This window comes from Sus scrofa, chromosome 15 (genome assembly GCF_054392235.1).
Source record: "Sus scrofa isolate SSC_HxYL_T2T_F1_AM1 chromosome 15, Sscrofa_HxYL_maternal_Yorkshire_Landrace_v2.0, whole genome shotgun sequence".
NCBI classification, from domain to species: domain Eukaryota; kingdom Metazoa; phylum Chordata; class Mammalia; order Artiodactyla; family Suidae; genus Sus; species Sus scrofa.
This window is the reverse complement of record NC_139397.1, coordinates 52758619-52786465: the sequence shown is the minus strand read 5'-3', so window position 1 is coordinate 52786465 and position 27847 is coordinate 52758619. Positions and strand designations below refer to the sequence as shown.

The 27847-nt window shown below is 35.7% G+C and overlaps 1 protein-coding gene across 37 annotated transcripts in view; it reads right to left on the bottom strand.

Annotated features, from left to right (window-relative positions):
- Positions 1-27847, bottom strand: part of WDR17 (WD repeat domain 17) — a 117249-nt gene extending 89402 nt beyond the window's left edge. For 15 of the 37 annotated variants that reach the window (XR_014829776.1, XR_014829778.1, XM_084999904.1 and 12 more), the window contains exons 1-3: positions 27635-27847; positions 10317-10481; positions 2526-2647 (exon numbers count right to left, since the gene is read on the bottom strand). Coding sequence is in view for 16 of the 37 variants with exons in the window: in XM_021075873.2 (XP_020931532.2) it covers positions 2526-2591 (66 nt within the window). In the remaining 21 variants the exon portion in view is untranslated. The remainder of the gene's footprint in view (positions 1-2525; positions 2648-10316; positions 10482-27634) is intronic. The other 22 variants (XM_084999889.1, XM_084999911.1, XM_084999887.1 and 19 more) reach the window with 4 other exon arrangements.

Below are 27847 nucleotides of genomic sequence, written 5' to 3'. Positions count from 1 at the left end.
AGGTAATTTTATATTTCAGATAAATATTATGCACTTTTATCTTTATTTAAGCATATGTTTCAATTTTATATGAACTACTGAAGAATTTCCATGTCCATTCTAAGATCTGTTGTTTCAGAAAACATCATCTTTTTTGACCCAGACACAATGCACACACTTTAAAGATGAAGTACCCTGCAATTCATGAACACTGCAGATTTACACAGGATTCAGGAAGAAAGTCTGGGCTTTGTGTCATCTCACTTGCAACTGACAACATCAGTAGCCCGGCAACTACAGCCCTGCAGTGGTATCATTTTTATATTTTTAACCTAAATTCTACTTTTGGTTTCAATCTTATATTATATGAAATGCACAACACACACATAATTACTGTGAAATAAGTGTATGAAATGTAAAAAAACAAGTGATAAGAGTATATTTTGCATTAGATCTGTATAATAATAAAGTTCACTTCTGAATATGCAAGACTACATGACATCATCATGAAATTTAAATATAGCTAGAGTTACAACACTGCCAAAAATAAAAATAAGTTAAAATCAAGTTCATACATATGTGTCTGTGTGTCTGTGGAAATTATATACATGTGCCATAAATATTAATTATATCAAAGTATAAAGACCACTTTAGTGTTCTAAACATAAAACTCATATGTGATCTTTCAAACACTATATTTCTAAATTATAATTTTAAACTAAAAAATTCAGCTACATTTTCCTGTAAACATTTAAAAAATAACTATTGAAAAATCTGCTATGCTGAATGCTGATTATATGCACATACATATCATCTGAAAAATTATAAGCTGAAATTTTAAGAGAAATTAAAGTCAATATTCATGTTTCAGTTTTCATTATTTAGAATGAGATCTTTCATTGTCATCTAAGTCTGTATAAGAACTGAGCAAAACTTGAGCCAGGAAAAGCTAAAACTCAGGATATGGCAATTTTAAGATTGAACTATATCTATACATAAGAACAGCTATTCCTTTGATATGCCTTAGAAATAGGAATTCACTTATAAAGGCCAATAGTGTGTTAAAGGGCTGACTGGGGTTATGGTGGTGGGAAAGAATTTTGAGTTCTCATAATCTCTAGGAGCTGCCTTAAAATCACTATAAAGGAACACAACACAAAATTTTAGTAAAAGCATTTTCTTAAAATCAGTCATCCCTTTCCCCCAATTAGATCATCATCCCTAAACCCTCCAAAGGAGGAAGATATGGATTATACTTGAACATTAGAAATGAACTGTTATTACATTTAAAATGCATACACACAATACAAAAAAGGACACCAGAGTTATAGTGCATGTGTATATGTCTGTGTGTGAGTGTGTGTGTCCAGTGCAACTTTGAACCTACTATTAAACTCATAAGCTAAGATATATCTATCATCTATGGATCAGGCTGGAATTCAGGATGGAAGGCTACCCACTAATTCTCAACCTTCTTCTGCAGATTGCTTTAGGATTCCACCATGAGGCTTATTCTCCAGAGTGAGATACTTACTGGCTCCCGAGATGTTTACCAGCTTTTCTCACAGCTGAAAAATAAAAAAATTGAAGAAAATACCCAAGAGGCTTTAAATGGCTGAGGATTTACAACTCAAAAGATAATTAAAAAGAAGTAAAATACTGAAAAAAAATCCTTGATTGATATGATTAAAATAAGACCCTGAAGAAGTAAAGAGGAAGAAAAATTCAGTACTGCATATCTTTAGTATATATGCCTTCAAACGACAATGAGGAAAAAGCTGGTAAAACTACACAAAGATATTCTGGGTCTTTTGTTCCACTCATGAATGGAAAGAGAAATCCACAAATTGCTTTCATCTAAATAATTAAGATATCTTTCATTAAAAAGATGAACATAAAGAGAAATCCTATGTTATTCTAATCTAAATCCATTTTAAGAAAGTGCATTTAAAAATGGCAGTTTTTTGCTACTGTAATAATAGATCAGAATAGCTATATTGAAAATACTATGCAAAAGTTGCCATGGTAACAATGCAAATGCCTTTGAAACATTATTAATTGCCTAAAAATTTATCAAATGGAACATGGCACTCTTTTTTAGAACATTTTCTCATTTTCCTTTACAATTTTATTATAATGCACAGTATTAATCATCCATACTTCTAGCTATCATGAAGTGGTTTTCTTTCATTAAAATGACTATCTTGACATTATTACTATTGTCATACATTAATCTCATTAGAAAGAATCTTATTTTATCTTTAAAGCCTAAAGACAATCGGAAAACATTAAGAATTCATCTGAAACCAGGATAGAAAAAAAAACCCTTTTCTTCAGTCTATAACTATGTCTATCCTTCTATTTTATCTTCTTGCCTCTGCTTTCAAATCTATCACATGAGTATCTTATTTGCTCCCAGAATTTTGCAATGCAAAACTATCCACAACATAAATGACACTGAAATACAGCTGCATGAGAAGCAGAAAAAAAAAGAAAAAAAAAAAAAACCCACAGAGAACTACAATTACAACATAAATATATCTTACTCTTTGTAGTCCTTCATACCAATCATCTTGCTCAAACCAATGTGAAATGTAAGTCATCCAAGCCATAGATTGTTTCTACTTTAATCAAGGCAATTGGAAACCAGCATCGGAATAGTCGGCACCTAAAGTAATAACAATGTGTTTCAACCAAATAGCTTTAGCAAACTCTGCTTTATGAAATGTTGTTCAGTACAAGAAGCTAGAAGTGCACAAACATTTCAGATGGAACATTTTTAATAACTGATAAATTACAGTATCTGTAAAAATAATGCTAAACCAGAAAATGTAAGCCTACATACAATCAAAAGAGAAATAAATCAAATGATAATTACGTTGTATAGGACTAGGGAATGCTATGTCAAATATTTTATTAGGCCTTCAGTTTTCTTTCTAAAAAACAAGTTAGATTTAACTTTTGCAAGAAACAGGCTAATTATTTCTTTAAAATAAGGAATATGGAAAAGTTAATGATAAAGAATCTGGAAAAACCATAAAAAAACAGGAAGCAGAAAATTAGTTCCATTTTCAACCTCGGGAGTTGGACATAAAACTAGAATAAAGCCTCCAGGTTAAAAGGTGTACAACAACAAGGCCAATTCTATATTTCCATGTGCTTTCAGCTCCATGGTTGAAAGTTAAATCCTCTCACAGTTGGCTGACTGCCAATTACCTAAGTGCCTCAAAAGGCTAGAGACAGTACATCACTTAACAGAGTGCTAATATGTCCAAAAGAGAGTCAAAATCACATGAATCTGACTTCATTTTATTTTTACTCACTTCTCAAAGAAATTATTTACTCGCCACACTTAATAAGAGAAGGGTACTTGGTGTACTGGAGAATGTTTGGACTTTGAAACATCCTCTATAAAGTTTAGAGGTTCTGGGTGATCTCTCCCTGACCCAACTCATCAAAGCCTTACACCTCAGTGGAGAATAAAGGAAAGAAGGAAGAGAGGGAGGGAGGAGATGAGTGGGAAGAAAAAGAAAACAATGTGAGTAATTTGAATATTCCATTCTTCATATCCCAAAAGTAAGATAGCTTTTGTTCTCACACAGAAAGTCACTCATGTATGACACATAAGTATCACTGTAGCTGGCTGAGATGAGCCTTAGCTCACTCTAAAAATGTATCAGATGGAACATGGCACATTTCTTCAGAATTCCTTTCTTTTTCTTATTCTCTAGAAATATGCTTAATGATATATTCATGGAGTCCCAGGTCAAAATACTTGGGAATAGGCTCTGACTTCTGCAGGAAGTTCCAGGACTGGTACAACCTCTTGTTCAATTTGTTTACGTCTTGATGACTTCCCTGGGACCATGTTTCTGTCCCACCTTTTGGGTTTCTAACTGCTCAGCATCTGCATCTCCTGCAATGTCCTATCCTCTGGGTTTGTGCCCCCTCTTTGTTGTCTCTCCTGTCTATTGCTTATTTCTAGTTACAGTTCTGTGTTTATGTCCTGCGTTAAGCTTTTTTTCTACCCCACCTTGAACCTATAGCTAGCACTTGCCCAAGGTATACCTGGTTACCTTGCCCCCATTTCAGTGGCTCCAGTCTCCAATGCCAAGCTCTTAAAGTCCATTTCAAAGTACCTACTCCACCTAGATCCACAGCCTCGTGTCTGGTCATCTCGACATGAATATCAGTAAAGCTAAGCATACCCTGGAACATTCTTCCTTTGCCTGCATCTCCCGTTCCAGTGACTATCACTAAACATCATTATACTCATCAGTGACCCAAAATAAAAATATCAAGTCAGCTTTAATTCTTTCATCATCTTCCCCTCCACCTCCCACTATGTTTGATCACCAAGTCTTAACAACTACCTTCAACATGTCTCGCAAAATCCCCTTCTCTCTGTCTCTAAGGCCACTGTTTTAGTGAAACCCCTCATGATATATTGCACAACCTAATGAAATACCTTCCTTACTACCCTGCTTTCACTGCAATTGCTAAAGATGATCTCTACCAGCATGACTTTATACCTTTAAGTTATGAAACATCTTTGCCTGAGCTGTCTTTCCCCTTTTTCTGCAAATAATAAGTTGTTTCACATTTATTAAGACCCACTAATATCTCTTTTCTTTGAAGCATTTCTCAAATGCATCAAATCCTTCATTTGCATGCCTCTAAGTCTATATTTGTGTGCACTGGAGAGTGATTATTTTCTGTAGACAAAAACTGTGAATTCCCCAAGATAAAGGAGGTAATACACATGTGAATAGAAGGTACAAAATATTTGTTGAGTGAATTGACATATGGTGGAAGAATTTGCCAACTAGTGTCAGTTCACACGAACTAAAGGTACATACTGCTGGATCTTGGAAAGTGTCTAAATAAATGTATCCAAATTATACACGATGTTCTCATCAACAAGTGAAATGGGATTACCATTCAATTTCTTGCAGAGAAATGGCTAATGGGATTATTTAAAAATTATTTTTTAAAGGGTAAAATAAAATGAAACTTGGTAAAACTGTTTCATAATCACACCAGGTACCAAGTATGTATTTACTATATCATTATAAATCCAATATTATTAAACCTAATGCTTTGTTTATAGGGCACATAATAGTTCTTATGTCTTATTTCCTAATAATTTCCCACAGGAACTATAAGAACTAAGAAAAGTAAAATATTTCACATCATGGAATCTCAGATGAAATATTATCTCACATAAAAATATACATATTACATGAATGTACTCCAAGTATTTTGATTATCTGAAAGTAGACAGAATCTGGTTCATTTAGTATAAGAATGGCCACTAGTTTTCAACTCTTAACATCTTCTTGATTGGTTAGGACTGTCAGAAGTGCAGAGTTGAAACCTTTAGCTGACCTCAGAGGGGAGGCATGTCAGGATCACTAAGAGGGAACTGAGACAGGAAGAGCAGGGTCCTAGTGACACTTACTCCACATCTTCATATCTGTATTCGTCCAGGGTTCTAACTGACTAATTTATTGTTTAAAATCACAAATTTAACTTAATGCATAATCAGAAAATTCCTACTGCCTTTTAAGATTAGTGATGGAAGGAAATGACAAGAATCAGTGGCTAGATGTCAGCTTTTGCACAGCAAAGGAAACCAAAAAGAAAACAAAAAGACAACTTACAGAACGGGAGAAAATAGTTTCAAACGATGCAACTGACAAGGTCTTAATCTCCAAAATATACAAACAATTTATACAACTCAACAGCAAAAAACAGCCAACAACCCAATGGAAAAATGGGCAAAAGACCTGAATAGACATTTTACCAAAGAAGATGTACAGACGGCCAACAAACACATGAAAAAATGCTCAACATCCCTGATTATTAGAGAAATGCAGGAGAGAGGATTAAGATGGCGGAATAGAAGGACTGGAGCTCAACTTCTCTCCTAAAAACAACAAAATTCACAACTAAAAGCTGAGCAATCTCCATCCAAATGGACCGGAAACCTTAAAAAAGATACCCTACTCCAGAAGAAAAAGAAGAGGCCACATCAAGAGGTAGGAGGGGCGATTTCACGATATAAACAACCCCATACTTCCCGGGTGGGAAGCCCCACAGACTGGAAACTAACTGGTTCACAGAGACTCACCTACAGGAGTGAGAGTTCTGAGCCCCACATCAAACTCTCACATATGGGGATCTGGCACTGGGAGAAAGAGCCCCTGGAGCATCTGGCATTGAAGGCCAGTGGGGCTTGTGTGCAGGAGCTCAACAGGACTGGGGGAAATGGAGACCCCATTCCTAAAAGGCACACACAGACTTTCACATGCACTGGGTCCCAGGGCAAAGCAAAGTCTCCATAGGAATCTGGGTCAAACCTGACTGCAGTTCTTGGAGGACATCCTGGGAAAACAGTGTGAATTTAGCTTTTTGTGAGGGAAGGACACTGGAAGCAAAGCTCTTGGGAATATTCAGCAGCATGCCTTTCTCTGGAGGTGGCCATTTTGGGAAAATCTGGCCCCACCCGTCAGTCCCCACTGAGAAGCCCCAGGGCAGCAAACAACAATCCAGGTGGGATCACAGCCCCACCCCTCAGTAAACAGGCTGCCTAAAGACCCCTCAGGCACACAGCTGCCTCTAATCCCATCCAGAGACTAAGCCACACCCACCAGAGGGATCAGAATCGGCTCCACCTACCAGGGGGCAGGCATCAGCCCCTCCCATCAGGAAGCCTACAGCAAGCCCCTATACTGACTTCAGCCACAAGGGGGGCAGACACCAGAAGTAAGAGAGGCTACAACTCTATCATCTGTAAAAAGGTCACCACACCAAAAACCTATACAAGTGAAAAGACAGAGAACTATAACTCAGATGAGGGAGAAAGGAAAAACCCCAGAAAATCAGCTAAGCAATGAGGAGATTCTCAGCCTCCAGGAAAAAGACTTTAGACTGCTGATGCTGAAGATGATGCAAGGCATTGGAAATAAACTGGAGGCAAAGATGGATAACTTACAGGAAACACTGACCAAAGAGACACAAGATATAAAACTTAAGAAGAGATGCAAAATACAATAACTGAAATAAAAAATTCACTAGAAGCAGCTAAGAGCAGAATACGGGAGGAAGAAGAACGAATAAGGGAGGTGAAGGACAGATTTGTAGAAATTACAAATGTGGAACAGAAAAGAGAAAAAAGATTGAAAACAAATGAAGAGTCTCAGAGAACTCTGGGACAACATTAAACACACCAACATCTGTATTTATAGGGGTGGCAGAAGGAGAAGAGAGAGAGAAGGGGACAGAAAAAATATTCCAAGAGACAACAGCCAAAAACTTCCCTAACATGAGGAAGGAATCACTCACTCAAATCCAGGAAGCACAACGAGTACCACATAAAATAAACCCAAGGAGGAATACACCAAGACACATAGTAATCAAACTGACCAAAATTAAAGACAAGGAGAAAATCTTGAAAGCAGCTAGGGAAAAGAAACAAGTAACATACAAGAGAACCCCGATAAGTTTATCGGCAGATTTTTCAACAGAAAATCAGCAGGCCAGAAGGGAGTGGCATGATATACTTAACGTGATGAAAGGAAAAAACCTCCAACCAAGATTACTTTACCCAGCAAGGCTCTCATTCAGATTTGAAGGAGAAATCAAAACCTTCACAGATAAGCAAAAGTTGAGAGAATTCAGCAATACCAAACCAGCCTTACAACAAATACTACAGGAACTTCTCTAGGCAGAAAAGAAAAGACAGCAACAGGAAACAAAAATTCCACACATGACAAGGCTCACCGTATATAGTAAAGGTATATATACAGTAAAGATATGAAATCATCCATGCACAATTATACCACCAAAATCAGAAATCATGAGAAGAAGTGGGTACAAATGCAGAATACTGGAGATGAACTTGCAATTAAGACACCAAAAACTTAAAACAATCTCATATATATATAGACTCCTACATCAAACCAAAAATCTACAACTGATACACAAATAAGGAATCTCTGGAGAAGAAATATATCTCATACTAAATAAGTGCATAATCCACCATGAAGGGGGTCATTTGACATCATTCTTGGAATGCTGAAGTCTTCTTAGATCTGATTCTGGTTTCCTCTCCATCAAAGAATTTATGATAATTATAATTAAATAATGCAACTGTACAATTAAATAATACAGTTCTACAATTGTGTTATTAATAACCATTTCTCTCCATGGTACAATGTAAGGTCTATAATGTCTTGTTTATTTTATCACCTAGAATGGTGTAATGCCTTTATTGAAGAATCAATAAGATGTAACAAATTGTGAGGACATATTTATATAGTTACACTGGTTTTTAACCAATTTATGCATTTTATATTTTACTTATTTTCAGGGGGTGTATTATTTTTGTTATTCTTACCAGTTAAGTTATTATTTTTATTATGCTATATAAAATATTTAATGGAATATAAGGCTTTCTTCTTTATAAATTTTAGTTGCATAATATACACAATTTTAGTATAATGCTAATTTTTAAAGAAAAATTGAAATGTAATAGATAATACTAAATAGTAAAGATGAAAGCCATACAAAATGGGATAAAGCATAGAATAAATTTCCTATTTGTCTCAGCATATTTTCCATTCCACTTCTCCAGAGGGAGATATTTAATCTGTTTCTTAAGATCCATGATATAGTAATCTATGTGAATGTAATTGTGTTTAAATATATGTATTTTATTCTGTAAAAAAATATTCTGTGATAACCTATGTGGGAAAAGAATGTGAAAGGGAATAGATATATGTACATGTATAACTGAATCTCTGCTGTACAGCAGAAACTATCACAACCTTGTAAATCAACTATACTTCAATAAATTTTTTTAAATGAAAAAAAAAAGAGAGAAATGCAAATCAAAACTACCATGAGATACCACCTCACACAAGTCAGAATGGCCATCATTAGTAAGTCCACAAATAACAAATGCTGGAAGGGGTGTGGAGAAAAGGAACTCTCCTGCACTGTTGGTGGGAATGTCAGCTGGTACAACCACTATGGAGAACAGTATGGAGGTACCTTAGAAATCTATACACAGAACTACCATATGACCCAGCAATCCCATTCTTGGGCATATATCTGGACAACACTCTCCTTAAAAAAGACACATGCACCCGCATGTTCATTGCAGCACTATTCACAATAGCCAAGACATGGAATCAACCCACATGTCCACTGACAGATGATTGGATGAGGAAGATGTAGTATATACACACAATGGAATACTACTTGGCCATAAAAAAGAATGAAATAATGCCATTTGCAGCAACAAGGATGGAACTGGAGACTCTCATCCTGAGTGAAGTAAGTCAGAAAGAGAAAGATGAATACCATGTGATATCACTTACATCTGGAATCTAATATACAGCACAAATGAACCTTTCCACAGAAAAGAAAATCATAGATTTGAAGAATAGATCTGTGGTTGCCAAGGGGGAGGGGCAGGGAGTAGGGTGGGTGGGGAGCTTGGCATTAATAGATGCAAACTATTTCCTTTAAAATGGATTAGCAATGAGATCCTGCTATGTAGCACTGGGAACTATGTCTAGGCACTTATGATGGAGCATAATGATGTGCAAAAATAGAATGTGTAGATGTATGTGTAACTGGGTTGCCATGCTGTACAGTAGAAAAAAAAATTGCATTGGGAAAAAGCAATTAAAAAAAGAAAATAAAAAGAAAATTTAAAATATAATCAAGTAAAAGGGTTTGCAATGTCATAAAACTTACTGCAGGGATTAATACAACATACAAGTAAACTTCGTTCTTACTGCTGGTCCTGACTTTTATATGCCTCTCTGCATCTATACGTTTGACATGACTTCATCACGGGCAGAAGATATATCCTGGCCTACTATCTTTGGACTTGGTGTATTACTTGTTTTTTGCCCAGTGATATGTGGGCAGAAATCAAAGAGTTCTGGTTCTAAGCTCTGGCTGTAAGACGTGTTGCCATTCACTCCCTTGTGCCTCTGCCATCAACAGGAGAACATCCCATGGCCTCTAGCATTTCCCCTTGGAAATGCTACTTTTTCCAAGAAGATCTGAATATATAAAAGTAGTGGCTGAAATACTAAGGAGCTATAGAGAGCTTTTCATAATTTCATAGGACTGGAGAGGAAAAAATGGAGTTCAGATGCTGCCAGGGAAAAATGTGATCAAATCACAGTGCCCTTACAATGAGAACCATCTGGGCCTACACCTTGAGACCAGTGATGAAACTGACCACCCCTTACAAAGATGGAAGCTCAGCTTCAAATAAATTCATTCATTGACTGGATTGAGGTGATCTTCCTTACCCTCAGGCTTTCCCAAAGTGAAAGCATATTCTCTCTGGAGGCAGACAGTAGTAAATGCTCAGGTTGCAAAGTAATCAAGGGAATCCCAAAGTGTCAGGAGCTCTGCCAGGAAGAGACCAGCAGACTAAGGGCTTGATCTTCAACAGGGCTTGGGAGAAAGAGGTGCTGTAATAAAAGTAGGTAGAGAAAAGATCAGATAAAATTGCAATTGGTTCTTAAAGGCCCATGTGAGCTACAGCATTCGTTTAGAATAACTGGAGGTCCCAGATGCAAGTGGAGTTGCACTCACTTGTAAGATTTCCTCAGGCCTCAGTCAGGTCCTTAGGAGAAAGACTGGGGCAAAGCAAACATAATCCACCTTAGTGCGTCAGGCAGGTGGGAAGCAATCAGCTACTGAGAGCTGACAGGCACAAAACTCTGTATTGGTCCCTGAATCCTTCTCTCAAATGAAGCAAAATTCTTGCACTACTTACTAGGAGAGGGGAAACACGTGCCCTCACTCTCAGCACAAAAGGCCAAGGAGGAAAAACAAACCTCATGCGTCTTGAGGGAGGTACAGATAACCCTCCTTCCTGATGCAGGAACTGAGGGAAGGGAAAACCCACAAGCCATTAGCCATCAGGAGGTTGGGCAGCTTCATTTTGGTTCAGACCCATCTTGAACCAAAATGAAGCCCAGATCTGCCACTGTTTGCAGAGGTGCAAAAGCATTCTTTCTTACTCAGCACCTGTCACAGATACAAAAGTGGAGTCTGGCAGCCTCAGAGGGGGTTAAGGAGAAGGAGACATACAAATCTCCCTTAAAAACCAGATGCCCCAAATCTGGGAGATAAATATTATGGGATAATCATACACTGGGGCACTATCCAATACTTAAAAAATGAACCATACACAACAAAATGAATGAACCATACTATGTAATGATGATTGAAACTCACAGATACTAATCACAGGATGACATTTATAAAAGTTGGAAAACAATCAAAGGTAATACACACAATTAGAAGTTATGAGGGAGTTTTTCTTTGGGAAAGGGAAGCAGTGACAGAAAGGAGCCATGAGAGGGATTTCTAGGAAGTTCACAATGTTTCTTTAATGCTAATCAGGCTAATGTGCAAATTTTGCTGCTACATAATGCTAAATCACACATTACTGCTGTCAGGTATCTAATCTAAATAAAAAGAAATTATACAGTAAGAATCCTCAGAGCAGTGTTTTCTAATACTAACAAAATTAAGAGGGGGAAAAAAACTGAAATGAACTTGTCCACATGCCGATCAGTACTGTATAACTGGATTATATTTTCTAACTTCACTTGGACATTTTCATGGATCTTTTAATTTTCCCCTTAGGGTTTCCTGCCCCACCTACCACCACCAGCCATCATGTTTGAAAACATGTTAACTTAAGTCTCTCTCTGAGATATGCACTAATATTTTTTTAATCCACAAATATTTTTAGAAGTCACATCAGGGACAAGCAGATGAGGAAGATGGAAACAGGGAATAAAAAAATCTCACAACAGAAACAGATGAAAAGCAGAGTCTACTACACAGGCAGCAGAGGACTGAGACGGGATAGATTAGGGTTATGTATTTGGGTCCACAAGAATCCTGGCAGACAATCTGATGACTGTGGCCATGACCATCCACAGTGGGTGCCTTAATGCCACACCCATGATAGATCTCTGACTCCTTAGTCCCCATCATTCCACAGGAAAGCGCCCCCAACAGATCTCCAACAGCATGTTCCTAAATGCCGGCAGAGACCTGTATGCACACAGTTCCCATCCCAGCTCTCCATGCTTTGACCAGACCTTCCAAAATATTAAACAGCTACACTCTAAGAACAATTTGAAAGTTCATCCTTGAACAACGAAAAAGCAATACATATGGCTGACAACATCTTTCTATTATGGGAGATTCTAATCACTAGTAACAAAATGACAATCTAACTGTATACTTTTCTTTAGCTTAGGTCACATGATATTTTTAATGTGTAATAACAAAAAAAAGTAGAAGGTGAAGTAAAAAATCAGAATATATGAAAAGTAAAAATAAAATGGATTCTCTAAAACTAAAAAACACAACGTCTGAAATTTAGATCTCAATGGATGAGTTTATTAGTAGACTGGATAAAGCAGAAGTCAGTATTATTGCAATGAAATAGAAATGAATAGCATATAAGAAAACTAATGCATGGAGCAAAAGAAGGGTGAAATAAAACAGAGCGTAAAAAATAGATAAGATATGCTGAAAAGTTAATTCATATGTAATGGGAGTCTAAAAAGGAGAGGAAATGTAGTAAAACCAATATTCAAATGATAGAGTGAGAAATTTCCAAAGTAAATTTCAAAAAAAAAAGTTCCTAAAGCTCATCAAATCCCAGTCAAGGTAAGTTAAAATCTTATCTAAATATATCATAGCAAGATGCTGAAATCCAGAGACAAAGGAAAAAAAAAATCTTAAGAATGATCACAATATAGTCAAGATCAATCAAAATAACGGAAGTCAAAAAAGACAATGGAATGGCATTTTTAAGTTATGAGGACAAAAAAAAAAACATAGACACACCTAGAATTCTACACCCAGTGAAAATATGGGTATAGAAATTACGGGTGAAGACAGAAATTATGACGCTATCATATGAACAAAGAATAGGGAATTTACTGCCAGTAGGCCTAAACTAGAAAGAAATGTTAAAGGGAGCTATTTGGGTAGAAGAAAAATTATTCTAGACAGAAATATGAAAATGTTAGAGAGAATGGAGAACATCAGAAAGATAAATATGTGGTTAAATACAACTAGATATTCACTATACAAAACATTAACCGTACTGTTTAAAATATCTGTAGCATTAAATTATATGAAAATGATAACACAAAAGGTGAGAGCCAGATAAATGGAGTTCATGTCAATGAAGAGGTAAAAGTCATCTTTGCATTAAATTGTATTGAGTCAGAGTTACATGCTGGAATCTCTGGGGTAGCTACAAAAAAAACAGTAAGCAAACATATCATTAACAAGTTAATTGAAGGAAAATGTTACTAACAAAATATTTGTGAATCTAAGAAAACAAACAGTATGACGGCATATATAAATAAAATTATAACAGTTATACATTATATGAGAGTGGATTAAAATTACAAGTAAAAGTAAAATTGGAAGATTATTACAAGCTCAAGTATATACTACTTATAACAGTCATCCTTTAATATAAGATTACAGAATGGTTATTAAAAAACAAAGTTGTATACTACATAATCATTAATCAAAAGAAATCTATCATATTTTTAAGATAAATTTTAAGACCAGAAATATTACTAGAGAGACAGGGCTATTACTTAAAGGAGTGAATCCAACTGAATGATATGACAGTTTATATCCAAATGACATAAATTTCAAATATATAAAGCAAGAATGACAGAATTAAAGGAGAAATATACAAATCCATAGACATAATGGAAGCCTTTAAATGACAAATCTCAATATCCAACAAAATAGAGAAAATTCTATAGGAGTATAAAAATCTGAATAACATATTCAAAGAAATTGAGCCAACTGACAAATGTAGAATACTGTAACCAACAATGATAGAATTCACATTTATTTTCAAGTGAACTTGGAGTAATCACCAAAGTAAACTGTGTTGAGCCATAAGGAAAACCTCAACAATCTCTAAAATATTAGAAGCATCCAGAGTATATTTTCTGGTTGCAATGGAATTAAGTCTGAGATCACTAAGAGAAAGCTAACTAGAAAATCCATAACTATTGGGAAATTAAGCAATGCATTTCTAAATAATCCTTGGATCAAAGAAGAAGTAAAAATGGAAGTTAGAAAACAAAATTGAAGATTGAAGTTTCTATCTCAAAAATCTAGAAAAATGAAAGCAAACAAAATCTTTAAAAATGTAGAAAAAGGATGCCACTTCAACAAAAGGAGAACACATTTATGCCTGGAAACATAGAACAGAGAAAATCAACTAAACCAAATGATGTTTCCTTTTAGATCTATCAAGAAAAAAGCAGAGTGCAAATATCAACACCACTGAATGAAGAAAAGAATCATTGTAGAACTTACTGATATGAAAAAAAGAATAAAAGACTATTAGGAACACATTTGTGGGAATGCATTAGATAGCTTGCATGAATAAACAAATTCCTCAAAAAATACAAGTTATCAAAGTTGATGAAATAATGAGAAAAATCTAAATAGACTGAATATGAATATGAGTCTGCATTTAAAACCATCCCACAGACAATCTCCCAGGCCCAGGTGGTTTCATTGGTGAATTTTTACAGATATTTAAAGAAGAAATTTTCCACAACTCTTTTAGAGTACAATAAAAGGAATCACATCAATTCGTTATAACCTGCTAAAACCTGAACAAGACTTTATAAGAAAGACAATTACAGAGAAATGTCTCTCAAAATTAAATGTAAAAATCCTAAACAAAAAAGTAGTGACATAGCATGTTAATGAATTAGAAGATTTAATATTGTAAGGATATAAACTCTCTCAAGTTTAATCTAGAGATTATGTTATATATCATAGTCATCCTAGTAAGTTCTTTTTCATGCATTACTTCTGAAGCTTTATCTCCTGAAATTTTTTTTTTTTTTTTTTTGCTATTTCTTGGGCCGCTCCCGCGGCACATGGAGGTTCCCAGGCTAGGGGTCGAATTGGAGCTGTAGTCTCCGGCCTACGCCAGAGCCACAGCAACGCGGGATCCGAGCCGCGTCTGCGACCTACACCACAGCTCATGGCAACGCCGGATCGTTAACCCACTGAGCAAGGCCAGGGACCGAACCCGCAACCTCATGGTTCCTAGTCGGATTCGTTAACCACTGCGCCACGACGGGAACTCCTATCTCCTGAAAATTTAACCAAAATTCCTAACTTGAATCTCTAAGTTGACCTAGTTTTAACAGCAAAAAAAAAAAAAAATTACTTGCACTAAGGTAATTAAGTAAGTCTAAAATGTCCAGCACATGTTATGGTGCATTATTAAGTAAAATATTTTTAGTTTTTAGACGGTATAATGGAGTTCTGAGTTAACTGTTATTTAATTATTTGATTTTCTAAGAAAATCTCTTTCGACTAGTTTCTTAAATGTACTGTACTTCTAAGATACATAAATGTAATTTCTATCAAAATTCAAAGAAAAACACTTCAGAGTACCTTTTTAAATGAATGTGATTTTTTTATGAAAGTGGATGCTGCAGAAAGAGTATAATAAACTGTTCAAAGTATCTGTATTTTTAGATAATGGTATATTTTCCTATAAAAAAAGTCATCTTTGTTTTTTGCTATTTCATAAGACCTACAGGAAATGAATTCAAAATGTCCTCTGTAAAACATCTGGTAAAATGCAGATGTTTCTAGTACTAAAAAAAATAATTTTAGAAATAGAAGAAAGTGTATTATCAAGCACTACATTTGCATACAGTCTTGAGGAATTAAGTGAAGATGGTCAAAAGGTACAAACTTCCAGGTAAAAGATAGGTAAGTTCTGGGGATGTAATTTCTTGCTTTAACACCCCCATCTGGATATTAAATAGAATCTCAAACTTAACTAACTCAAAACAAAACTGATATTCCCGACAAAGCATGTTCTTGTCTTTTCTAATTCAGTCAATGTCCACCAATCTGACTACAGTATATCTGACTGGATGTAACAAATAATTGATGTTTCCTTAATTAAACTCAATATGGACCTTCTGATGACAGAGGTACTCAAAATATAAGTTACTTGGTTGAAGAGTATATGTGTGTGTGTGTGGATGCTTTAGTAAAAACTCTTATAAACTTTAAAAAGGGTTAAGGAATAGATAATAGCTTCATAACTAATAACTCATTATGGGGTTTCATTTTCCCAAAACAGTGCATTTCTTTTCTTTTCTTTCTTTCTTTTTTTTTTTTTTTTTTTGTCTTTTTGTCTTTTTAGGGCCGCACCCTGCGGCATATGGAGGTTCCCAGGCTAGGGGTCTAATTGGAGATGTAGATACCAGCCTACGCCAGAGCCACAGCAATGCGGGATCCAAGCTGTGTCTGCGACCTACACTATAGCTCAGGGCAATGTTGGATCCTTAATCCACTGAGCTAAGCCAGGGATTACACCCGCAACCTCATGGTTCCTAGTCGGATTTGTTTCCACTGTGCCACGATGGGAACTCCAACAGTGCATTTCTTAATTAGTTTACATTTATTTCATATTAAAAAAGCCCACAAGAAAGATTAAAATATAAGCAGAACTAGAGTGATAAATAGCAGAACATAATTTTAATGAACACTTATTACATTTTCAGATTCCAACTGAAGAGTTTCAAGATTCAGTTTGGTTTCTAGGTTCAACCTGCATGCAGTCACCAGATATAACCAAACATTTGTATGTTGTGGTTTCCCTCTTATGCTTCAGTCCAGGTTCAGGAGGACACGGGTCCCTGAGCTGGAGCTGGTGATTCAGATTTATGCTAATCATTTCCCCAGCCATTTTGATGATTCAGTGGCGGGAACAGAGCTTAAATGTGTCTCATCATGAAACTTAGGACTTTTATAGGAACTACTGGGGAAAGAAGACTTGTGTTCTGTTGATTTGAGCCATAGACAGTCTGAAATCAGAGCTATTGCCAGTATCTTGCTATCATGAGAAGGTACCTGGAATTGCTGGAGGCCACTGCCTATGGCTTGACAAAAGCTAGTGTGGTTGAGAGGGCTGTGCATAATGACACTGAGAACTGAAGTTGGCTCTGAGTGATATATGCACTCATACAACCAACCTAACTCCATCTTTAGTTTCTTAGTTACATGAACTAGAAATATAAGTTGTATTTTCTGTTGCTGGAACTAAATCCTAAGTGGCTCTTATAAGATCACAGAAAACATACACACACCTCACAGTAGCACTCAAGATCTCAGCATCATTCCTATGAGGAATTTTCACTAAACACAAAGGTGCTATATTGGTGTCATATTACTATGTGACACGTACTATAGGTGGATCATCTGCAATGCTGCTAGGAATTTAAAAAGCCTTTCTCCCAAGAAGTACGTATAAATTTACATTTTCACTGCTCAGATCCCATGTTGCTATGGCTGTGGTATAGGCTGGCAGTTGTAGCTCTGATTCAACCCCTGGACTGGGAGCTTCCATATGCTGGCCTAAAAAGGAAAAAAAAAAAATAAACCTATATGTATTAAGGCATTCAGGGGTTATTTTTTTTTTAATCATGCTATAAGCATCCAGATAAAGGTTTTTTTGTTTTTGTTTTTAATGTTATGTATAAATGGGGAAAAGTCATATTGGCATCATATCTCACCAGTGCACTGAATTCTAGAAATCAGTGGTACAATAATTATTTTAAACTGAACTGTAATAACCTCACTATTCTATAAACAGCCAAACTATCATTTATGTGTGAAGGGAAAACAAACAGGAAGACATTGCCATAAAGGAAAGGATTTAGAAGGCAATTCACCCATGTGATCTTCCTTTAAAACTTACCTGAATTAAAATTATAGGCTTTTGAAAAGTGAATCAAAACAAACGACTTAATATGGAAATTCACGCAATTAAAAATTTATTAAGCAAAGAAACCTGAATGTCTAAGTCATAGTGTTATAAAAATGCAAGTCAAGAGTAACTATTGAAAAAGAAAACTAATATTCTAAATGGTAGCTATAAAAAACAAAAAGTCTCAGTTTGTTTGCCCAGGTACTAAGGTTTGGGAAAAAAAGAGAAGAAAACAAAGATATGCTAAATTCCACATTTTACACAGATAATCAATGGTATGATTTGTTTCTTAATATTTGGTATCAAAGTTTTTTTTTTTTTTTTTTTTTTTTTTTTGTCTTTTTGCCATTTCTTGGGCTGCTCCCACGGCATATGGAGGTTCCCAGGCTAGGGGTCAAATCGGAGCTGTAGCTGCCAGCCTCTGCCAGAGCCACAGCAACATGGGATCTGAGCCGTGTCTGCAACCTACACCACAGCTCACGGCAACGCCGGATCCTTTAACCCACTGAGCAAGGACAGGACCTGAACCTGCAACCCCATGGTTCCTACTCAGATTCGTTAACCACTGCGCCATGACGGGAACTCCCAAAGTATTTTTATAATTTAAAAAGAATCATCATGAAACGAATTTTAAATTTTAAACGTTTAAAAGTTGAAAGAAAAATGAGATAACGTATATGAACAGATATATATTTATAAAACATCTTAATATGAAAAGAGTAGATCATAAATCAATAATTTGAAAAAGTCTCTCAAGTTAATTTAGGCATGTCATAAACAATTATGTTCTTTTTAAAAGTGATGGATGTTCAATAAATGTATTGTAATCATTTAATGATGTATGTAAGTCAAATCATTATTATACTGTACACATTAAATTTATACAGGGATATATGTCAATTATATCCCAATAAAAGTGGAAGAAAATTAGTGGGGCAAAAAAAAGAATAAGCAGCATTCTCCAAGCAGCTCTACTAGTCATGCATAAAATGTCTTCACATGGCTGCTTCCACAATGCTGGCTTTCATTGAACATTTAGGGAATGATTTTTACATTGTAGTATGAGAATCAATTTACATTTTCACAGAATGCTGACATGATGAAGGCCAGAGAAGTAACTTTCTTGTAACTGAACTGGATCAAGAATAGGACTGTGGTTATTGAGCCAGAGTGATTTGCCTAGAATAATTAATTTTTTCTTCGGTCAGCCAATTAATTAATCAATACCTCAGACCATTCTGTTAAAGATCTTAACCAAAGAACATATACAAGTTAAAAAATTAAGAAAAAAAGAACAAGTCTTGGCAAGGAGAAAAACTAGGGAAAGAATAAATACAGACAGCAGCAAGACAGATGCAGAAACACACCATCCTGAAGACTGGATGGAGGATGACCGAGATTTGGCTGTTTCCTAGAAGTCAAAGAACAAGTGAAAGGTGATTATAAAAGTCAGTGTTTATAATCAAGAAACCAACTAATGAGTCATGAGAAGGATAAATATAGTTTTGATACTAAGACTTGAGAGAATTTTCTCCCATTGAGAGTATTCATAAACAGCATAAAATCCACAATGGCATCATAATTGATGCAGTTATATATGGCAGTGCTTGAAGATATGCTTTGGAGTAAGGTGTGTGCATGATTAAACCACATCATTCAGTGAAAGCAGCTCTGTTGCCAGAGCTGGGAGTGGGCACAAAATAATTCGGTCCGGATATTTAGCTCTGAGATTATATGGCTTGTTTCAAAGGAAAAGTTATACCAATTAGTTATAGTGTACATGAATGGACTACACATTCTTAGGACCATAAATATTTTCTAATTAAAAGTAATCTGTTATTCTACAAGTTGTATATGTTCACCATAGAAAATCAAAATATGTAGATAAATGAGGCAAAGAAGCCATTTTACCCCCTCCTAGATAAAATCTTAGTATGTGCTTCACGAAAGTCATATTATGCATATTACATAAATTGCTTTTTGTGTTTAAATTGTTAGTTAAAATATTTACTCTTTTCATGTCACTAAAGTTTTATCTCTTCTAATAACTAGTCCATCTTCCGTATTTCTCCAACTCTCCCCCAAAATGTGCTTTATACAACTGCTTTGTTGAACCAGCATCCAATTCAGGTCCATGCATTAAATCTTGTTATTATGATTTGTTAATCTAGAACAGTGCTTTTTATCATGACACTGGTTTTGGTGAAGAGATTGTGCTAGTTGTCCTACAATATATCTTATCTTTTGGATTTATCTGTCCATTCTCTTATAGAAAATCATCTATATTTCCTAACAAATTGGAATGAATTCCAATTATACAATTTTGGCTAGAAAATGGTATATAGATGTAGATATAATTTATATCTATATTTATATATATGTACACATTAAAAAAAAAGACATGCCATGAGGTTAATGGTTGGCTATTTAATAGTAGGACATTTATTATTCCTTTGACTTATTTGTATTTTTTAAACTTTTAATATTCACTTTTCTATTCATTCATTTCAACAAATATTTATTGAGCATCAAGTATGTGCCAGACAGGCACTGAAGATAAAGCACTCTGCAAAACAGACAAAAATTCTGCTCTTCCACAGTTTTTATTTGTGAAGGAAGAAATCAGAAAATCAGCAAAATAAATAAGTAAAGGATGACTAGTTCATGGTAATTAGGGGTTTGGAAAAGAAGAATACAGGGAAAGAGTTGTCCTTCAAGGAGTTCTGGAGCTAGAGCTGATACTGCAATTTTTTGAAGATGGCATGGGGAGGCCTCAGTGAGATGATTCTGAAGAAGAGCTAAAGGAGACAAGACAACGTATAAAGGGATCTGGGGGAAACAACACAGAGCAGAGGGAGTGGCAAGGGCAGACCCTCTGAGCAGGCTTGCGAAAGGCACTCTGGTAGCACTCCTGGCAGACTTGAGAAAGAGTGAGAAAAACCAATGAAAGTACACAAAAATGTGTGTTCGAAGGTCAGGGTCAGAGACAGGCCATACAATGCACAGATTGAAGGTAGTTTTGTTGAACTTTGTTCTCTTCAGAATTTTGCCAATTTTCTTCTTTTTTTCCTTTCCTTTTTTTTTTTTTAAAGGGCCACACCTGTGGAATATGGAGGTTCCCAGGCTAAAGGTTGATTTGGAGCTGCAGCTGCTGGCCTACACCACAGACACAGCAATGCCAGATCCAAGCCACATTTGCTACCTATAGCACAGCTCAAGGCAATGCTGGCTGGATCCTTAATCCACTGAGCAAGGCCAGGGATCAAACCTGCGTCGTCAAGGATACCAGTCAGATTTTTTCTACTGAGCGACGATGGGAACTCTAAATTTTGCCAATTTTCTTAATAGAAGTTTATTGCCTGCATTAATAAACAAACAACTCTAAAACATTAATATAGTGAATATGTGCTCATTGGAAAACATTTGGAAATTGTTAAAAAAAAAAAACTGGAAGGTTTTTTTTTTTTTTTAAAGCAGTTATCAGCCCAGTAATGAGATCTCCTTTGCCCATTTAATATCCACAATTCTAAATGACTACTATTCTCACTGATTCATACAGCCATAGATTATCAAGGAGAAGCATAATTTTAAAGATCTCTAAATTGATGAATCTCAAAGTGTGGTTCTCAGGTCTCTTTCATCAGAATTAACTGAGAAACTTGCTAAAAATGCAGATTCCTGAATCACATTCAGTGGGTCAGTCTTGGGGTGGAGTCTGGAAACCTGCTTCTTAACATCACTTCCAGTTGATTTATATCCCAGTAAAGCTTGAGAAGTACTTACTTGGTTCAACAATAGTAAAGATATTTAGCAGATAAACTGTCTCTTGGTATCTTCTACTGACTGAGATTAATCTCTTAAATTTCAGTTATTTGTAAATTTACCTTTCATGTGCTTGGCAGGGCATTACATCTAAGCATTCCCAGCATATGTCAAAGCCTAATGTTCTTAAAAGCTTAGACAATAAAATAGGTCACAAGTACAGTATTAACTTCCATTAAAATCCTGGATTAGATAGCAAATAGAAAAGAATAAGGTCATTATGGTTGTTCTAGTCTGGACTCCAAGAATGACCACTTATACCAATATGAATTCTAATTTGATCAGCAAAACACAGGATCATATGTAAGATCAAGAAGATGAAGAACCTGATTCAAAGATGTGGCAAAGTGAACACAGTTATTCCTCCTCCATCTACATAATCTATCATTTCATCTATTTCTTTAGTTTTATACTTTCCTACATTTTAACCAACAAAATGAAAATCATATGGCTTTGAATTATGAAATTAGATTTCCTAGGTGCCTGAAGGACTACAGAATCTCTTCAGCTGCAATGTGGAAATGATTTTTAATTTGATCAAAGATGTAATCCACTTTTCTTGAATGAGAGGGTCATTCACATACCTTCAATTAACTGTTCTGAGAGACTGTCAAGGGGAAATAGAGGAGTGAAATCATATATTTTTACTCGTAAACTAAAAAGTTAGAGGTAAACATTCCATTGAAAGAGATATTATGAAAGTAAACACACAAGTATCTATTATTAAAAGCTATAGGATTATATTAATATTAGGGCATGACAAAAATAAGTAGCCTTATTTTTATAAATAGGATCATTCCTCATGTAGGAAGACTTGAGAAGCTATGGCATGAATTCTCTATAAATCTGAGGCTCCCCGTCGCCCTTCTAATTAATCTGTTTTGTAAGATGGATTTTGTCTATGAGTTTTTAAAGAATGGTGGCTCTTTATATTTATCTGTCTGTGAAAATCAGGATTCCCTCATGGCAGAAAGAGTCAAGTTAAACTGGCATTTTCATATTCTGGGCCAGGACTACTAAAAATTATTTTTGGCAATTCAATTGAAAAAACCAGCAAAATAAGTCAAATGAATATAAAGCTTGAAAACTTTCAAATGAAAAAAGGACTAGCTCACACAAAGTCACTAAATCCAAAAATGTCTTTAATACATGCATCCATACATTGATAGGAGGCCTGAAATCAATCTTAACGTTTAAGTAAAGAGTTGTATCAGCTAAAGCAGGACTAATGCATATATGAGAGGCTGCTAATCTAAGTGACAGCCCACTTGGCAACAATCATCCCCTTAGCCAACATAAAATTCCCATGAAGGTGAACTGATGTAATTAATAATGAAAATAAGATATATCCAAAAAGCTACTACCGAAATACAGGTATCTATAAAATGTATCCACAATTGCATTTTCTGGAATGAGTTCATTTATTTAGCAGTTCAAGTAAATTTTCAGAAGTGGAATCGTATACAAATACTGCCAGCTCAAGAAGTGACCAGGGCCAGTGGCATAATGTACCTTGTATCAGTACTTTTCAAGCTCTACTCTACATGAAAACCACTTGAGGCTCCTTAAAACACAGATTCCAGGTACTCCCTTAGATATTCTAATTTGATAGGGGTGTGGCCTGGAAATTTGCATTTCTGACAAGCTGAGGATATTGATCTAAGGCACATGTTGAGTAACTCTGTTCTAGATGGTATCTGGTACCAAAGGGCAGAAAGTCAAGAAAATAAATACAGCAGAACTTCTAAGTTGTACCCACCAGTAACCATAATTCAGGCCTCAGAAATATCTTCCCAAAGCTTCTTTTTTCTTTCAGTTGCAGATATGATGGATAGGTACACTTAAGTACCATTGGGGTGCATTAGGATAAAAAATTTATAAGATAACTGGATTCCTCCAAATCACAAAAGACTTTGCAGCAGAACTTAAATTACATTAAGGAGTAAATTTTAAAAATGTACAAATTGTGGGAAAAAACTTTTAAACTAATATTTTAGGCAAACTTTCTATATTATGAGACCAAACACATGCAAATTGTTCATTATGTACAATAATCATTTAAAAAGTACAAAAGTAATCTAAATCGTAACTACTTAAACTTCTGAATTAGTCACTTGAAGAAATATAATAAGAGAAAACGATGTTGCTGATATATTTTTAAACCTCTTTAGGGAGCAGCACAAGGCTTAATGATAGAGCCTGAGGTTCTTGACAAGCTTTCCCACTGAAATTTTCCCAATTTTGAGCAACTTAGTCTTTATATTTTTAATGACCTACCTATAAAATAATAGTATTAGACTGGTCTCTAAGAAGCCTTCTAGCTTAAATTCTGAAATGACTCCTTCAAACCTGCTACCATGTTTACTTCAAAAATAAAATTTGCATAACTCTTCTCATTAAGACTCATTCATAACGTTTTATCTTAGGCCCAAATTAAGTGTTACCTAATTCTTATAAACCAACTATTCAATTTTCAGGACTATTGTTTTATACCAGAAAATGAAGTTTTTCCAGCAGCACATCAAACACTATGTAATAGGAACTATTTTCTACTTTTCAACTTGAAAGTAGGTTCTTTGTGTGTATGAGATATGAAATTGAGCTTATTATACGTAATGGCAGATGAGACTGCCTGGGATACTGGTACAAGCTCACAATTTAAAGTGTCAACAGTTTGGAAGAGAAAAACAAATCTGAGCAGAAGGTAAATTATTTAACAACCTCTTCTGTGAGTTCTGCATGTCCGAGCATTCAAACTTATAAACCAAATTTTGACTGTTGTAACATTCTCACCAAAGGATGGAAAAATATTTCTAACATCTTTTAATAAGAGCTTTTCTGAACAAGGCAATTATCAGTTATCCCCTTAATAGCAAATAACATTGATGAATTATCTCATATGATCTTATTGTGCAAGATATATATTACTGTCTTTATATGACATATATATTTCTTAAATTAGAACTTAGATTTCAGAATTTTAGGAGATAATTAGGTTAATAAATCACCTTTTAAGTACATGGAAAGTAATAAAAAGTAAGATTTTATCATTATTTAAAAAATCACCTCACTCAAGTAAGCTGATAATGTGACATCCAGATGCAAGTGTCACCTGTGGCTCCAATTCCAGGATGCCTTTTTTTTTTTTTTTTAACACAATCTAGCCTTTTTCAAGTTGTATTTGTCTAGTCATTGAGATCAAGTGAGAACAAGCTGAATTTTGTCTCCTCATATGACACCCCACGTTTTACCATGAGAACTTTAGAAATTTTTCTAGTCAATCACGATGGGACTCTCTTTTTCTTTCGATATACAAAGTCTTGGTCAAAGCTGATCATTTTATAATATTTCTCTAGCAATTTTTATAATATTTCCCTAGTAATTCTTATAAGAAGTTATAAGTCCTTCTTGAACATTTAAGTAAACTTAAGCATGAGAAAGGTTTTCCTTTAGGATTTGTTCTCTGCAGAGTAAATTCTTTGGGGAATTTCTAAGATTCTCTCCAGGTATCCACATCTAATTTCTTGCTCAGCAATCTCCAAGGAATAGTCTCAACAACAATGAAAAATCTCCAGGTGATTATCACAGAATGAGGTATGTATGGTCTTGGATGTTGAAAAATGCCAGCCACTCTTATTCTAATACATGATTCTCACAAGAAAAAAAAGGGGGGGAGGGTGCTGAAATCCCTCCCAATGTCCTAGTACAATGAATTAAATATTCTCAATAAGATCTCTGTTCCTGAAGACACATAGAAAGCTACACACTTTAATACTTCAACCTGCTAAATGGACTACATATACACAATATAAGATCAGATAATTCAGCAACTGCAAAAAGTAGCAGTAATGTTTGTATGCACATAATTACCATGAATGGCTGGGTAAAACATGTTATTCGGTAATCTGGCAAACCATTACCGTTCTTGTATATTATATCTGACTTCGAATAAATTCTGGACTACAGGAAGGAAATGTGACTCCTTCAAAACTGTCTGAATTTCATTTTAGTATTCATTATAGAGTTTAGGGAAATAAAATAAGGTAGTCTGGAGAACTGCACATATTTTATTGACAGTGACAATCGAAGAACTCCTGTTGGACTTCCATGTTCTTTCAGGACAAAATAAACAAACGAATGAATGAAAATAAAACTCTTCTCTAATATAAAAACTGCCCCTTGCCTCACCTATGCACAGGCTAGGGGTTCCAAGATAGAGTCTATAGAAAGCAACAACAAAAACACTCTAGCCCCTAGTGGTCACTTTACTAGGAGCAGAGGAATTTAAAAATTATTTTCTACACTGAATCAATTGTAGCTTTCTAATATATAGAATTATTATGCAGCTAGTGGGTAATAAAATTTTTTAGTACAGCAATATTTAATTATGAAAACTGAAAGAATGAAGAATTATTAAACACTTAAGTAAATACATCTAATATTTTTTCAGATACTTATAGTTAAGTATACCTATTAATAGCAACCCTGAGAAAGACCAAATCAATATAAATAATAAATTTCAACTAGCCATTTTAATATAGAGTAAGTTTACACTTATTTCTCTTAATATATGAGTTTTCTTTCCACATGTGGCCTTTGAAACAGGCTGTTGGTTTATTCCCATTTAGAAAACTTCCCAGGAACTCTTAACACAATGACCTAAAACTAGCAATTGTAACATTCATCTCTAACCAATCCACTAAAGCATGTTTCCCAAAATTTTGTTGAATTAACTGACAATTTTTCACTTGCATTTAATTACTATATTTAATTTTAGATCATAGAACAGGAAAGACAGATCACTTTCTCAGATCTCTGCCTTCACACAGGAAAGCTATAACTATGCCACTTTCTTGCACACCTAGGCCAGTGAGGCAGAATCAAAAGGATGTGAAAGGGTGCTTTTGCTATAGAGGCTGTAATCACAAGCCCTGAATCATCAGCTCCCCATCCAAGACCATGCTGTGCTCAGTGATAATCACATGAAAATTGTTCTCTGACTGTTGATGAGACTATTCCTTGGAGATTTGTGAATAAGAAATTAGATCTGGATACCTGAAGAGAATCTTAGAAATTCCCCAAAGCATTTACTCTGTAGAGAAACAAAACCTAAAGGAAAACCTTTTTTTCTTTACTTAAGGTTATTTTAAATGTTCAAGGACTTGTAACTCCGGTTATACAAAGTGGTAGGGGAATGATTTTCTCTGAAGGGCATATCTGAAATACTCAGCCAATGAAAGATTCAGATATCTAATACTTCTCTTCAAATCACTGTTAGAGACACAAACAAATAAATAAGTAAATACACATACGGAAGTTACAAAAACAAGTGTGATTTATTTTTGATATATGATAAAGTTATCACTAAACTTCATTCAAATCAACTGCTTTTAATTAATATAGAAAAAGTCAGTTCAAAGATTTGCTCCTTTTAATACTGCATGCAAAAAGTCTGGATTTATTAGTTTTTGAAAAATAGGAAAGGTTTTTTTTTATGATTTACTTCACGCGTACTGTGCCTCTGACATTCAATACTGTCTTTTTTTCTGGAGCATATTTTCTTTTACTCAAAAGTTTCTTGGCACAACCTGAATAAGAAGACCACTTTCAAAGGGGTAGGGGATCCTACCTGGGGAGGTGCCCTGCGGGCACAGGTATAAGAATGACGATCTAGACTCTAGACGTACTTGTAATGAATAAGCTTAAAAACATAAAGAAAACTGTGCCTTTCGTCATGATCGTGGGTGACACTCGAGTGTCAGTTCAGATGTGTAAAGGCTTGCCTGCTGTGCCCTGTAGCGATCAGGTGTGTGACTGACTCTCAAGGGATTCCCGCATCAGGCACCATCGCGCGCAAAGCCCCGAGGACCTGCGACCCTTGCTGAGGAGGTTGGAACCCCCACGCGACGCCACTAGGTTCGAAGATCACCCTATTCCAGCGCGCCCGCCGGGCTACCACGACCCGCCCTCCGCGGTGCTTACCTGGAGGAGTCGACCACTGCAGCGGACAGCAGAAGGTGCTGAAGCGGGCGCGGCAGATGCGCGAGCTCGGCCTGTGGACCCGCCCCGCCCCGCCCTCCCCTCCTGCGCCGCGGGCTCCAGGGCGGGGCGGCCCGGCCGGGGGTTCTAAGGGCGGGGATGATGGCTCTGTGGCAGGACCCAGCCCGCGGCTTTCCGGGTCCCGCCCCGGGGTTC